Source organism: Aquila chrysaetos, chromosome 16, assembly GCF_900496995.4.
Source record: "Aquila chrysaetos chrysaetos chromosome 16, bAquChr1.4, whole genome shotgun sequence".
Taxonomy (NCBI): Eukaryota; Metazoa; Chordata; class Aves; order Accipitriformes; family Accipitridae; genus Aquila; species Aquila chrysaetos.
The window spans coordinates 28,095,953-28,109,089 of NC_044019.1; the positions used below are offsets into that span (position 1 = coordinate 28,095,953).

General features: G+C 44.0%; 1 protein-coding gene across 1 annotated transcript in view; it reads left to right on the forward strand.

Moving 5' to 3' along the window:
* FADS2 (fatty acid desaturase 2) overlaps positions 1-13,137 on the forward strand; it is a 28,463-nt gene extending 15,326 nt beyond the window's left edge. The window contains exons 10-13 of the mRNA XM_030039894.2: positions 975-1,054; positions 2,063-2,188; positions 3,523-3,596; positions 12,269-13,137. Of these exons, the coding sequence (XP_029895754.1) occupies positions 975-1,054; positions 2,063-2,188; positions 3,523-3,574 (258 nt within the window). The 3' untranslated portion in view covers positions 3,575-3,596; positions 12,269-13,137. The remainder of the gene's footprint in view (positions 1-974; positions 1,055-2,062; positions 2,189-3,522; positions 3,597-12,268) is intronic.

Genomic DNA, 13,137 nt, shown 5'->3' on the forward strand with positions numbered 1-13,137 from the left:
TTAGTATTTGTGGTTGTTAATGGAGCCGTGAATGTGAGCTTTCAATGTCTCACAGTCAATTTCTCTCCCTTGTGCTAAAAGCACTAAAGCACTTTAAAAAAAAGTGCTGAAAGCACTATTCAGGAAAGTGCCTAAGCATTTGTTTTAAATTAAGCACGTGAATACATTCGCTGAAGTCATGGGAGTGTTCAGATCTTCACCTTAAGCTTTTGCTTAAGCACTTTATGCAACTGGAGTTTGTAGCCAGAGAGAGGTTGTGAGAGAGAGAGATTTGGGGAGGGGGGTTATAAGAGAGAGAGGTTGGGGGGAGACAGAGAGAATGTATATGATAGGGGGAGATAAGCCTCTCTGATGTGGTTTTATGATGCATCTTGGAGGAGCGAGGAGAGTATATGTCCTATGGTTACTGTGTGGAAATCACAGCTTAGCCAGTTCAGAGTGTAAGAGAATTTTAAGAAGGACTCCCTAATTTTACACTCATTAATAGCAAGAGTAGCTGAGAAATATTTCCGGAACATTCAGACCTTGCGCTTAAGGCAAACTGGGCAATAACAGGACGGGATGGGGAAAGCAGGCTTTCTGTGTCCATGCATTTTTCCTCCCCCATCTCCCACCCTGGTACTGTTGTTAACCACCTGATCTTCAACGGGAGAGGCTGAGATTTAGGAGTCTACATTGGACTGATACGTGACTCGTCCCCATGTGTCCACAAACTGCCTCCTTATATTGTCCCCTTTACCACCGGTCAAACCCCTGGAGACGTGGTGGGCACAACAGCCGACAGTAAGCCCTGAAGGAGGATTTAAAGCCCCCCTTGCTGCAACCAGCTATCTCAGCACGGCAGTCTTCTGCGCTCTGACAGCTCAGTAGAGCAGTAAGACACGTATCAGCCCCTGCCACAGGCAAGAGGAGCTTCGTTCTGATTTTAGGGTGACACGTCACTAATCTTCACATCTGCTTTCTTGCCTTCACAGGTGGCAGCCACTTGCAATATCGAGCAGTCCTTTTTCAATGACTGGTTCACCGGGCACCTGAATTTTCAAATCGAGCACCAGTGAGTATGGACCCAGAATCATTTGGACATTACCGGGTTGTCACAACACCGGACTTGAGGGGAGGGAAAGTCTGCCAAAGGCGCATGTGTGGGATGGGGCAGGATCTTTGGAACACTACCATATGCCAAGGAAAGAGACTCCCAGACTACTGCTTCTACTACAGGCACGGCATCTTTCCCTCTTGCTACCAAATACTTCAGCTTTCACTCACGCAATTTTAATTTGAGGTTTAATTAGAAGTCAGTGGTACGTATCTACCAGTTACGATGGCTATGGACTCAAATCCTAAGCTAACTACTTGAACTTGAGTATCCATTTCAGAAATTTCCTCTCCCCTAAAGCACTTCAGTGTTTTATAGCATGTGACAGCTGTGTGGGACTGCGTACGCTGCTGGGTACCAAGTTCCAGGAAAGATATTAAAACCAGGGCCATATGGACAGTCTGTTGCCAGTGACAACACAAAATGTAAAAGAGATGGCTTTTAGGGTAAAGCTGACTGGTTTGGAAGTCAGCTTAGGAAATCTCCATTGAACAACACAGGGCAAGGAGAGCCCAAATTATTCTTTACCTGCTTCTGTGTTCCATGAGCTTCCAGAGGTGGGAAAGGGGGTCACTGGGAACTCAATTAGGCAAGAAAAAATTAATATTGCCCCAACGAAATGGGCAGCCATCTCAGCGGACTGAAGCTGTTTCCTCACTCCTGCTTCCCTTGAATTGCACTCGTAGCATCCTTCCTGCGTGAACTGACTTCCATTGTCTTTCTTGAACACAGCTTTGTTTTGAGGCTCGGCGGAGTGGCAGGAGGATCAATGCATTCGGTTTTTACAAGCCTCCTTGAAACAGAGGGCTGGATATCTCTCTGTGCCTCTCTTTCTTTTGTCTGCTTGTACAGCTTGAGGAGAAGGCATTAATAATTAGCCCCTAGGAGGAGGCAGACGGAGATGCCCATCCCTTGGGGTTAGTCTCTTGAGTTTTCTCAGGTTTGTTTTCTCTTTCTCTATTCAAGCCTGTTTCCAACAATGCCACGGCACAATTTCTGGAAGGTGAAACCTTTGGTGAAGTCATTGTGTGCCAAGTATGGAGTCCAATATGAAGAGAAGCCTCTTGGAAAAGCATTTGTAGACATCATTGGGTAAGGTCCTTCTGGTATCATCTGCAGCTTGCAATTCATTGTTACATGAACATCTTATATTTTCTAGTACAGAGAATTCAGCATACTATAGACCCTCCAGAAATACCGTATCGGTATGTTGTAGTCTGGTGTTAACTAGGTTAATAATTTTCATATCGCAGTCCAAGGAACACCTGCAGCAATGTTGACCCCACAGCAGAAATGACACAGCTTCACTCAGTTAGTGGACTAACGCCAGGCGACAACAGATGGGAAGCTGCTTCGCCACATCATGGGGGAAGAAGCAACTGGCCCCCCCAGCAGCTTCTGCAACCAGAGCGCTGCTATCAAAGTACCCAATACTTCGCATTTAGATGGGTACTAACCTGATCTAATAGGGACCTCTTTCAGAATACCTTTTTAAATGCTGTTCTGACAGCTTCAGGAGCTGGCAGCATATCTTCAGGCTGCAAACTGAGATGAATCAAAGGGGTATGAGTCAGGTTACAGCCCGTGCTGTTTCCCATTGGAGCCCTGCCAGCAGCACAGGGCTATTCCCTACAGACATAGTTGAAGCCTAGTCTAATGGTCCTTGTTAGGCAGGCTCTGGGTTAACGTTTCTGTCTCAGTTACTCCAACGGGAATAATTCATGACAGGGAACATGAGAAAGTATTCTGCAGGCCGGGGATCTCTATTCTGAAACCATTCTAAGCAAATGCAAATTAAAACAGATTGGCCCCAACATGCAGAAGGGTTGAAAACCGTTTCAAAACCTCCTTTAGTCCTCTTATCCATTAGCACAGGAAAATGCATGCAACACTGAGACCCGGGGTGGGTGATGCCCAGCATCCCACCAGACAGAGCCCATGTCCCTACAGAAGTTCTCAGAAACCTTCTCAGCAATTGCTTGCCCTCCCAATAGAAGGATCATCTCCCGTAAACCATATAAAGCTACATTTCCAGCCTCCAGACTGCATTCTGTTTGTCAGAGGACTTTTAGGCCCAAACCAGCTCAGATCTGTCACGAAATATTTGTGGAGCTGATGCAAATGGGAAATTCTGCAGGAGAATTCCTGGGGGGAAGTGGGGCAACTCCTTTAGAGGTGCAACGTGGTGAGCCCGGCCAATTCTGCTCTGCTGTTTATTCAGGGCCAGAGGGACTACAGATAACGCGGTGGGCATCAGGCGAAGTTCTTGCTCGCTCTAGCTCTTCCTGCTATATCTGCTATACTGGGGAAAGACATTCAGTGTCCATTCATATTCAAATTCAGTAACAGGTTTCTTTGTAGGAAAAAAAAATGTCAGGGGCAAGATTCGCATGCCAAACAAACTTATCTTCATTTTTTTTCCACAGGTCCCTAAAGAAATCTGGAGATCTATGGCTGGATGCTTACCTCCATAAGTGAATATGAGTCTTAACGGGGAGGTGTGAGTGACTGGGAGGGATGGGGGGGTGCGCGGGGGGGGGGGGGGGTAATCACACGTATCTTTTACTCTCAGATTTTGGTTTATATCTACGTGCACAGTTGGAGGGGAGTTTCCTGTCTTGTCAACTGCTACTGGTACGGGCTCAGGCAACCTCTTTAATCCAGAGAGATTTAAAATGTGCTTCAGAGGATGAAAAGCAATGCCAGTATCGCACAAAACGGGAGGATGGAGAGAAGGAGTGTTTAAAAAAGGGGCACTAATATCTGACCTTGACCTTCTCTTCACAAGATTCATTCTAATTCTACCTAAACCACACAAGCCCCAGATTCACAGACAGATAAGACTTGTTAGGCTTCAGTGAGTATTTGCAATCCAGCTTATTCCTCTTTCCCATGTTTGAGTAAAAGAGGAGCTCAGCACAGTTTCATTTTGTTATCGAGGAAAAAAAAATAACGTGGTCTGGGATCGCCATCGCAACAGGGAGCTCAGGTGGGCTGCGATGCCTGCGATGCGGAATCGCACCCCGCGGGGACCAGCAGCTGCTGTACTGGGATGGGACTTTCAGCCCTGCCCAGGGCCCCGCTGTCTTGGGCTCCCTCCTTTCTCTCCCTCCTTTCTTTCTCTAGTCATAGCATCACTTGGTAAAAGCAGCGATACTGATCCTGCACAACTAATGTCTAACTGCCTCTCAGCAGGGTTAATATAGGTGTAATTTTATGACCGGCCCCTATTTCCAGGGGTCTGTGGAAGATCTTTGGGCTTATACAGCAAAATGCCTCCTTTAGGAGAGGGTCTATTTTCTCTTTAATGAGCAGTAGGTCTGGCACAGCATCACGGTTGACAGTAACTTACATAAAGACCAAAATAAGTCACATAAGCCAAACTGTCTAATTGCTCGTGAGTGCTCCAGTGTAACCACAAACGGTCTTTTCACCAGAGCAGTTAGGCTCTGAAACACACGGTTCTGCCTGTCTGCACATGCCTGGCAGAAACTGAGCCTGTGTCTGCTTGTCAGAGGCCAGGAGCAATGGCACTGTTTACCCTTCTGTTGGGAACAATCAGCGGGAAAAAAAGAGTTCTCCCTGCAAAAGGAGGAGCTGCCCAAATCATTTGACCTGGCCCCTTGGCTCTTCGGGGAGGCAGCTGAAAACAGAATTGACCGGCCTGTGCTGGTGATATGAAACCTTCTGGAGAACCCTCTTCCAAATTGTCTAAAACTCCATTTTTTGCCCAACACCTCATTACCAAAATCCATTAATGGCTTATCAGGAGATATGGTTGAACAGCTTCCAGGTGCTTCTCTAACAGGCAACCTGATCCCAAGTAAATCAAGGGCTTTAGATTCAGTTATAATACGACAGAAGAGACCTACCCTTTAGTTTACGATAAAGGGCCATGGTTTCAAAAGCAGTCTCCAGTTCCAACAGCTGTCTCGCTGCTCACTCAAAACACACAATAGGGATTGATACTCTAGTTATTAGGCAATGACTTTGCACGCCTCATTACTTTGCTCAGCTCTGAAACTGGATCTTCTCTATCAGATCCTTGACTGCTGACAGAGTCCCACAAAATCAGCAAGGTGTGTCAGGAACAGAGACAACTCCAGGACTGTGGCCAGCCATTTCAAAAAATAAATGGATTCCCCCCGCCTCCGCTCTTTGGAGAATAAGATGAGATTATATCTTTGCTTACAGATGGGAAATTCATAGGCAGGACTGCAACTTAAGCTAGCTAGTGGTACTTAAGGTTTGTAAAGGGCTTATTTTGGTGTTCTAGCCCACCCCTAAGCTAGCAATACCTGAATATCACTAGGAATGGCTAGGATGAAAAGCTACTGTCTCCAGGGTGTCTGAAGCTCGAATAGAGTTTGAGCAAATTTTATAGTTGATTTCTAATAGCATAAAAAATAACATCCTTCTGGACGCTGTAATTTCCCAGACAGGTAATAACGAGCTAGCCTGGGATCGCGGCTAATATTGTTATGACTGCCTTAATATATGCATCTCTTTCTGAATGTATCTCACTGTCTCTGCTCCAGCAAGGATAGCCACAAGCACACAGTAGCATCAGCAGTGCAATCTTTTAAATATTCAGGTTATTTTTCTGACAGTTCATATTTTTTCACCCTTCCAGTTCTTATTTCCAGAGCAAATATTTTCTCAATACAAAGATGCCTCTGCCTCCTTAGCCCTGTCCCCTCTTCCCTCTCTTACCTTTCTTCTTGGAAAACTGTTTGCTTTTTAACACCAGAGAAACTGCAGAAAACTGGTAGCTCAGCCTAGGTAAATAGTCCTGCTTTAGCAGCTTGGCTTCCTTTTTGCCACTGACCAGTCTACTGGAAGGACTGTTTTTCTGCTAAAAACCCAAAGTACTGCCAACACAACAGCCTGGCCTAACAGGAGACAGCAGCTACTACTGACGATGGCTGAAAGAACTTGAAATGTTCAAGGAGAGCAACCATGCTGCAACGATCTGCAGAAGAAAAGACCAGCTCTTAGGCAAACGGGCAATTTTTTTTTTCCAAGACCTTAGCAGAAGATACCAAAGGGAAGAAAGGGGGGGAACAGGAGAGATCTTGATATTAACTCTTCCCCAGCTACTTGCTTCTTTCAGACTCTAGAAAAATTCCCTTTTCATGAAAAATGTTCAGTTGCTCAAATCCAGAAATAAAAACTGTGCAACGTTATAGTCAGAACTGATTTCCAAGTGTCTTGTCCTTGCTATTGCAAGAGAAAAAGGTCTGTTCTGCAAAGAACAGGTCACCAACCCTTTGTAAATAGCCGTGTATTTTTCCTATTCATTGAACTTACATGTGCAAAAAGTTTGTCTGGTGAAAATGTAAGATGCTGGTTACTTTTTCAGGCAAAGCCTCCCTGGCTCATATAGTTTCTTCTCCTCCCTCCAAAAAATCCCAGCCCTCTGTCTTGGAATTCAAGCTGTTTCGCACATGCCTTGATGTATAAGTTCTCCATCTTTTAACTGGAGCAGGTCAAACAGGTCCCTGACAAAGAGCCCTGGAATTCTGAAGCAATCTGCTTTGTTATAGTTTTAAGTAGCACCAAAGTGAAATCAAGTTTACAGGAGATGTTCCAGAAGTTTCAGTAAAACTGCAAACTTAGGTGGAAATAAAGTCCACATGACCTTACTTGGCTTTGTCTCCAACCTGGGCAAAATGCAGCAATCAGTCACACATGAGAGTCCCTTGCAGCTTACAATTAGCCATCAAAGTGGTTCAAACACAGAAATTTAAGTACAGTTTTGCCCAGCTTTCTGAGGACTGTAACTAACTAGTTTCTCTGAAAATAATGAGGTGAAATGTTGTACAGTTTCTCTCTCGATAAAGCTCATTCATTTGCACTGTAATGAGACACAAACACACACACAAAAAGTCTGTAAAACATGCTGGGAGCCTGCCAGGGTTAATTTAACCCAGCTAAACCACATCATTGGCTACATGAGCACTTGGCAACGGAGAGAGGCCACGAGTTGGAAACACAGAGTTTGTGTCAGGGCAGATAATACAACAATAGGCAGGAAAGGACTGGCTTTGCTTCTCTTCGGTCGCTTGTTAGCAGGGACTGGAGTAGAAGCTGGACGATCAGGATGGTCAGAGACAGTTGGCAAGGAAAGGCATTAACTGAAGCAAGTGCAGCAAAGGCAAGAGAAGCCGCCGGGCAGGAGAGAGACGGGCACGTGTTTTGGGAGAAGTACAGAGATGGGAGAAACGTGGGAAGGGAACAGGCTGGGGAGGGATGCATGACAGAGTGGGAGAAAAAATACCAAGGGGGTGGAGAGAGAAGAAAAAGCAACTTGAAGTCAGGTGTCCCATTTTCTCCCATTCGCCGCTAGCGTCTGCCTGGACAACAGCTTATGCTAGAGATCCGAGGCAAGAAAGGGCAGAGCACAGGCTCAGAGGAGACGGCACAGGCTGGCAACATCGCCAGACGTCTCGTGGTGAGCTGGATCTTGCACTGAGCTTGCCCTCGCCGAGCTCTGAGAGCAGGGACAGCACAGGGGTAACACACAGTGCCCTTCAGCAGTGCGTTTCGGTGTCCCCCCCCCAAAGCACGTGCTTCTCCTCCACTCTGGCTAAAGTAGGTTAAAGCTGTAGCCTAGAGCTTCGGCAACAAAAATTAACTCCACTGAAGGCCAGGGGTCCGTGCCAGCTTTGTGAACTAACATGAAATCTAGCCCCACGATTCTAGGCAGAGGCACAACGGGAATTAGGGGATTTGCACTGAGATTTTTCCTTTAAGCATGGATTTGAGGAGTCTAAGATCCCAACTGCTTACTGAAATTGGGCTTGGGAGGCTCAGAGCACCAGCAGAGCCTCATCAGGACATATCTCCAGGCACCACCACTCCTTGCTACAGGGGCTGATCACACTGGCTGGATTTTAGGTCTTCATTACGACAAAGACATCCTTTTCTTTCTGTAACAAGTTGCCATGTCCTCACCATGGCCTCTTCTAGTAGATGCTTTCCTAAGAAAGCCTTCCTAACAAAGCCCTAACATTTCAAATGTTTTCTAGGAGTTGTTAAAATATCAAAACCACATTCCTTATAGAACAGCTCCCGATTATTTCATTCTTTAAAAACACAAAATATATCAGTAACTCAGAAAGAACAATTTTTTTCTTGTGTATTCTACCGCTCAATAAAATCATAACTATTTGTTGACGATAAACATGCTTTATGTGTTTTTTCCAGTCACATCCAAAGTCACTGCAGTGCTCGAAGAATCTGTTTCCTCTCGGAGCACCTGCAGTACAAACCCACTAGCAGGTAGCATGGAGAAGCCAACCAAGCTAGGTAGGACATTTCTAGGGCATGAATGTCACCATCCAGGTCTGGCTCTGAGATCAAGAATATACGTTCAAATTCAGAATTCTTAAAGGGTCAGGGTAGGATTTGGCATAAAGGGTGATTCAAGTCTGAATTTCAACTTTAGTCTTGTAATTGCTGTTCTTATCAGTTCAAATTCAGATCCCAGACCACAGACTATAAGAACACTGTGGAAGCAAACTCTAGAAAAGGATTTGGGGTCAGACTTATGGCTTCCCTTGTGTTTTTTTTATAGAGGAGCTGTTAGCTAGTGATTGTGGAAAGTCCTTTTTCCACTTCACAGGGTGAAATCAGTGAAATTACTTTTATAACATTGACTTTTATAGCATGGATAGATTTCTTTATCAGCCTTCACACAGCCCAGGAACAAAGGCACTGCTTATCCTCATCTTGGGAACAAGCACCAAAGAAAAGATCTTCCTGTAAAAAGACTCACCTGGCCATTCAAACTCAGTCTCCAGGCCATTCAGGGAGGCAACTGAGAACAAAACCAATGTGAAAACTTCCATAGAAACTTCTTACAATTTGTCTAAACCTCAATTTTCTGCCCATTCATGGCTCATCCAGAGGTATGGTAAGCAGCTTGCAGCAGCTTTTCTAACTGACATGATCCAATGCCTTGGTGGGCTTTAGGTCAAGACCACCAGTGGGCTTTAGGTCAGTCCAGAGGCTTTAACAGAACCATGAGACTGTTTGTTCTTGCAAATAAACCTATTTGAACCGCAGATAGAGAAGCACACAAACCCAGACAGAGGCTGTGATTAGGAAGGGCAAAGACTGTCCTAGGTCAGGTGACAAAATGATAGTCGGGAAAGGCCAGGCTATCTGTTACCTTAAATCAATAACACAGTTTTCCATAGTACACATTAATTGCTTCATAGGTAAACTCATTCTGCACAGAAAGCACTCTATGAGAAGTCATAGAGCTCAGAACAGAAAATGACCCTACCTTGCCTCATTATTAGGACTTTTATTTGATCCTAGAATAAACACATTCCCCTAATACAAACACAGAGAGGTCTTACACAAAAATAAACCGTTACAAATTGATATATCACCTGGCTTTCTTCCCCGGGAGAGCACGACTGTTCCCAGAACCTCTGAGCATCCCAACGCAACATGGCTTGAAGGGGACCAAAGACCTGATGGTTCTGAGTTCGCATACTGGATTAGGATGCCTACACTCCAGCCACATCTCACAGCCATACTAAAACCCTCGCTGCTTTTACACGGGGCTTGTACCTCTGCTGAGAATCCACAGGCATTAGCTGAAATGCACTCAGCTAGCCAGTTTTCCAAGTTTTGTCTTCCACAAGCTTAGGCTCTGCTTATCCAAAGTTCAGCTCATCCTTCAGCTGGGAACCTGGGAAACATACTGGCCCCGTGAACCCAGTTGTACAAGTGGCTGGCTGGGTTTCTTTTGGTTTGTTTTTTTTATTTATCTGACTTTAAGTGTGAGTAAATTGTGACAGACTAAACTTCCCGTGGGCTATTTGAAATTAAGCCTTTTCAGTTCCCTCCCTCCCTTGAAATTAGCACATAGATTGTAAGGAATCTAAGGCATGAAATCAACATAAAATGCACCTAGTATTCTTATGCTAAATACTCATATGCCAGGCATCGAGCTCATCAGTTCCAACTCTATTTTAAGTTACTTAATGGCCTGAAAAATAGAGATATGTGATTGGCAAGATCTATAAACAAGCCTTCGTCCATGAGCAATATTGCTTTTAAAAAAGAAAAAAAGAAAAAATCTGTTTTACTTACTTTGCAATGGCCCAATTCCAGATGTGTCGGGAAAGTCTGTGTTTCACAACATACTTAGAACGCAGCATCGACATAAGAAATGTGTCTGTGGTGCTCGTACATCCAGTTTTTACCCAGCTAGTGCAGGCAGGTACATTGTCACATAGTTCCCTCCTTGCAACAGGTTGTTTAAATTCTGTTCAGAAAAGTCAATTACAAGTTCAGCCTCTGAAGAAACTCAATTTTTAGTTCAGCATTTGTGCTGGGGCTACATCATATTATTATACATTTTATTGGGCAGCTTGAAAAAATCTGTCTGCATTCCTCAAATATAATATAGAAACATTTCCATACTATGTCCCACTTACACTGTCCCTCTCTCCTAGCTGTTTTGCAGTTTCTACAGAATAGGGTATAGGTGACATTGCTAGTCTCTTGTAAGGCAGATATTTCATTCACATTTCCAGACAGAGAATCATCATTTGCTTGAAAACCATGTTATAAATAGTATTAAGGGAGTAATACAGAATTCCAGAATTCAAAAGCAGGCCAGGAGGTGAATCATTCCCCCATGGCAACCCTAACGCTGTCCCGGGACAGTTCTATTTAACACAATATGATTTTCCTCTGCATGGCATGGTGCACAACCCTTCCAGCATCCTAGAAATTTCTCCATTCAAGCACCCTAAGGTCTGAATCGAGATGTCATTCCTGTTCTTCAGGAAGATGTTAAGATCCTTCATGACCCCAGCCACGTCAGTTGCTGAACAACCTGAAGTCACTTTGTACTGAAAGTGTGTGTTTTTAGAAGCACCAGGATCCCCAGCCACCGCAGGAATGCAGTGATTCAGCTAGCGGGAGTCACCAGCTAAGCCAGGAGCAAGACAGACGAGGAACATTTTGCAGAAGTCCAACTCGACCGCTAACAGAGAGGAGAGATGTTACAGAGTCCTTTCGGCGAGGTGGTAAGAAGCCTCTCAAAAAGGATGATGTTTATGGTGCTGCTCAGCCTCTTGCTGATGAATGAGATGGGGAGGAGGAGGTCATTGTGAAAGGGTCTCGTTTGTGTACAGAAGTTATTCTTTTCAAATTTCACTTGCTGACAGAATTATTTCCCAAACACTGACTAGAAACAACATGAAAACAATTAATCCAATAAGAGCTACAGGATAAGCTCATTTATTTCCCAATTCAGAGTGAGAAATCTACTGAGTCTAGACACAGATACGCTATTGAAGTTGCAGCGTAGGTGATTTCTCTTTTCTACAAAGAAATCTTTTCTGCATGGATTATGGACTGGTCCATGAATTGTCCAAATTCATCTTGTTTCTTTGAGCAACAGGCTGTGTACTCAAGCTGAGAATCTGAGTCATATAGAAGGTTTAATTTAAAAACAGTCTTCCATAATCCTGAATAAAGACATGTAGCAGACATCTATTTCTATGTGGGTTTATAGGAAAATACAGTGAGAGTAGTCCAAAAGTTCACAGATCCAGAAAAACAGCTTTGATATATTCACCATATACTTCTCTCTCTCCTATAAATATAATGTAAAAGGACCAAAGTTTCAGTCCAATTATTGCTATAGCATATCAGTTATAATAGCAAACACATAAAATCTATTTATGAGCAGTGCATTATGAATCTTTTGAAACTAGGTTTTTTGATAAAGTCACTCCAGCCCCTCACAGAAGAACATTCAGCTCTGTCCTAAGAACCAGTGTTAGAAATATCCATAAAATTAACTACTGGCAATGGGAACAGAGACGGAAAGCCTGTTGGCAAGCGTAACTCAAGGGAAACAACTGCTAAAATGCATTCCAGCAAAAACAAACCACAAACACCCAGCTGTGACGAGCAAGATGAAATGCTGAAAAATCCTCATATCTGAGATCTTTTTCTATGATATGCAGGCCAACTCATGATGTATATGGAAAGTTAAGGTTTTTTCCTGAAATATCATGGTGCAGGTTTGATGATTATGGACCTGTTAAGCTGACTTTCACGGTAACAAGTGCTGTGTGTAGACAGCTATATAAAATTGAATCATAAGACTAATATGTTCCAACTTTTTACCTCTAGTCAATGTTTTTTGTAGACTCAGTGAGAGAATGGACTCCCTGTCAACCAGGCGTTACATTCAAAGCCTTCTCTAGTCGCCGAACAAGTCCTGGATTACAGCTTTGCTCTGAACCAAGATGCCTTTCCTAGCACCCCAGGGAGACAAGCTGTCCATCAGCGTGCTGCAGAATTAGACAGCATGCGTACCCAGTTCCAAACGTCTGGTGAGAAGCAGAAAGCCCAAGACCAAAACCCAAAACAAACCAGCACCCCAAATTAACTTCTGTTGCACTTCTTGATCAGAATTAGCCAGTCAGTTTGGGAGGAAAGGGTTTTTTTTTTTAGCCTGGGGTTAACTGTGATCAACCAAAAGATAAGGGTATCCAGTCCTCAAGATGCTAACACAATATCCTGCTACGACTACACCTAGTGCTGATCCTGAGACAAAGACATTATTCTTAGACTGTATCTGTGCTTGGGGACTCTACCCAAGTCAGCGAGCTGTGTTATAAATAAAGGTGCTATCCAACTCCCATGGAGATTGCTTGGTTGCAAATATGAGCTTCACTGGTGTGAATGATGACTGTTTTCTTAAATACCCTGGGGTTTTGTAACAGTGAGAAGCATTCTCACATGGAAGCACCACCCTTGCTTGAAGCGTCATTCTTAGCACAGTTAGACAACTATGCAACTTATTGGCCAGGTGCTGACTTTGTATATGTGAATGAGAAGATTAATTGCAGTAATTGCTTGTAATTGCACACATCCTAGTTGAAATGGGTGTGGTTGGTTTGTTTGATTAATTTCATTGACTTCACTTACCTTGCACTCAGATCTGCACCCCGTTTCATTAAGCAGTGACCCGTTTTATATAAAACATAGGAACCATA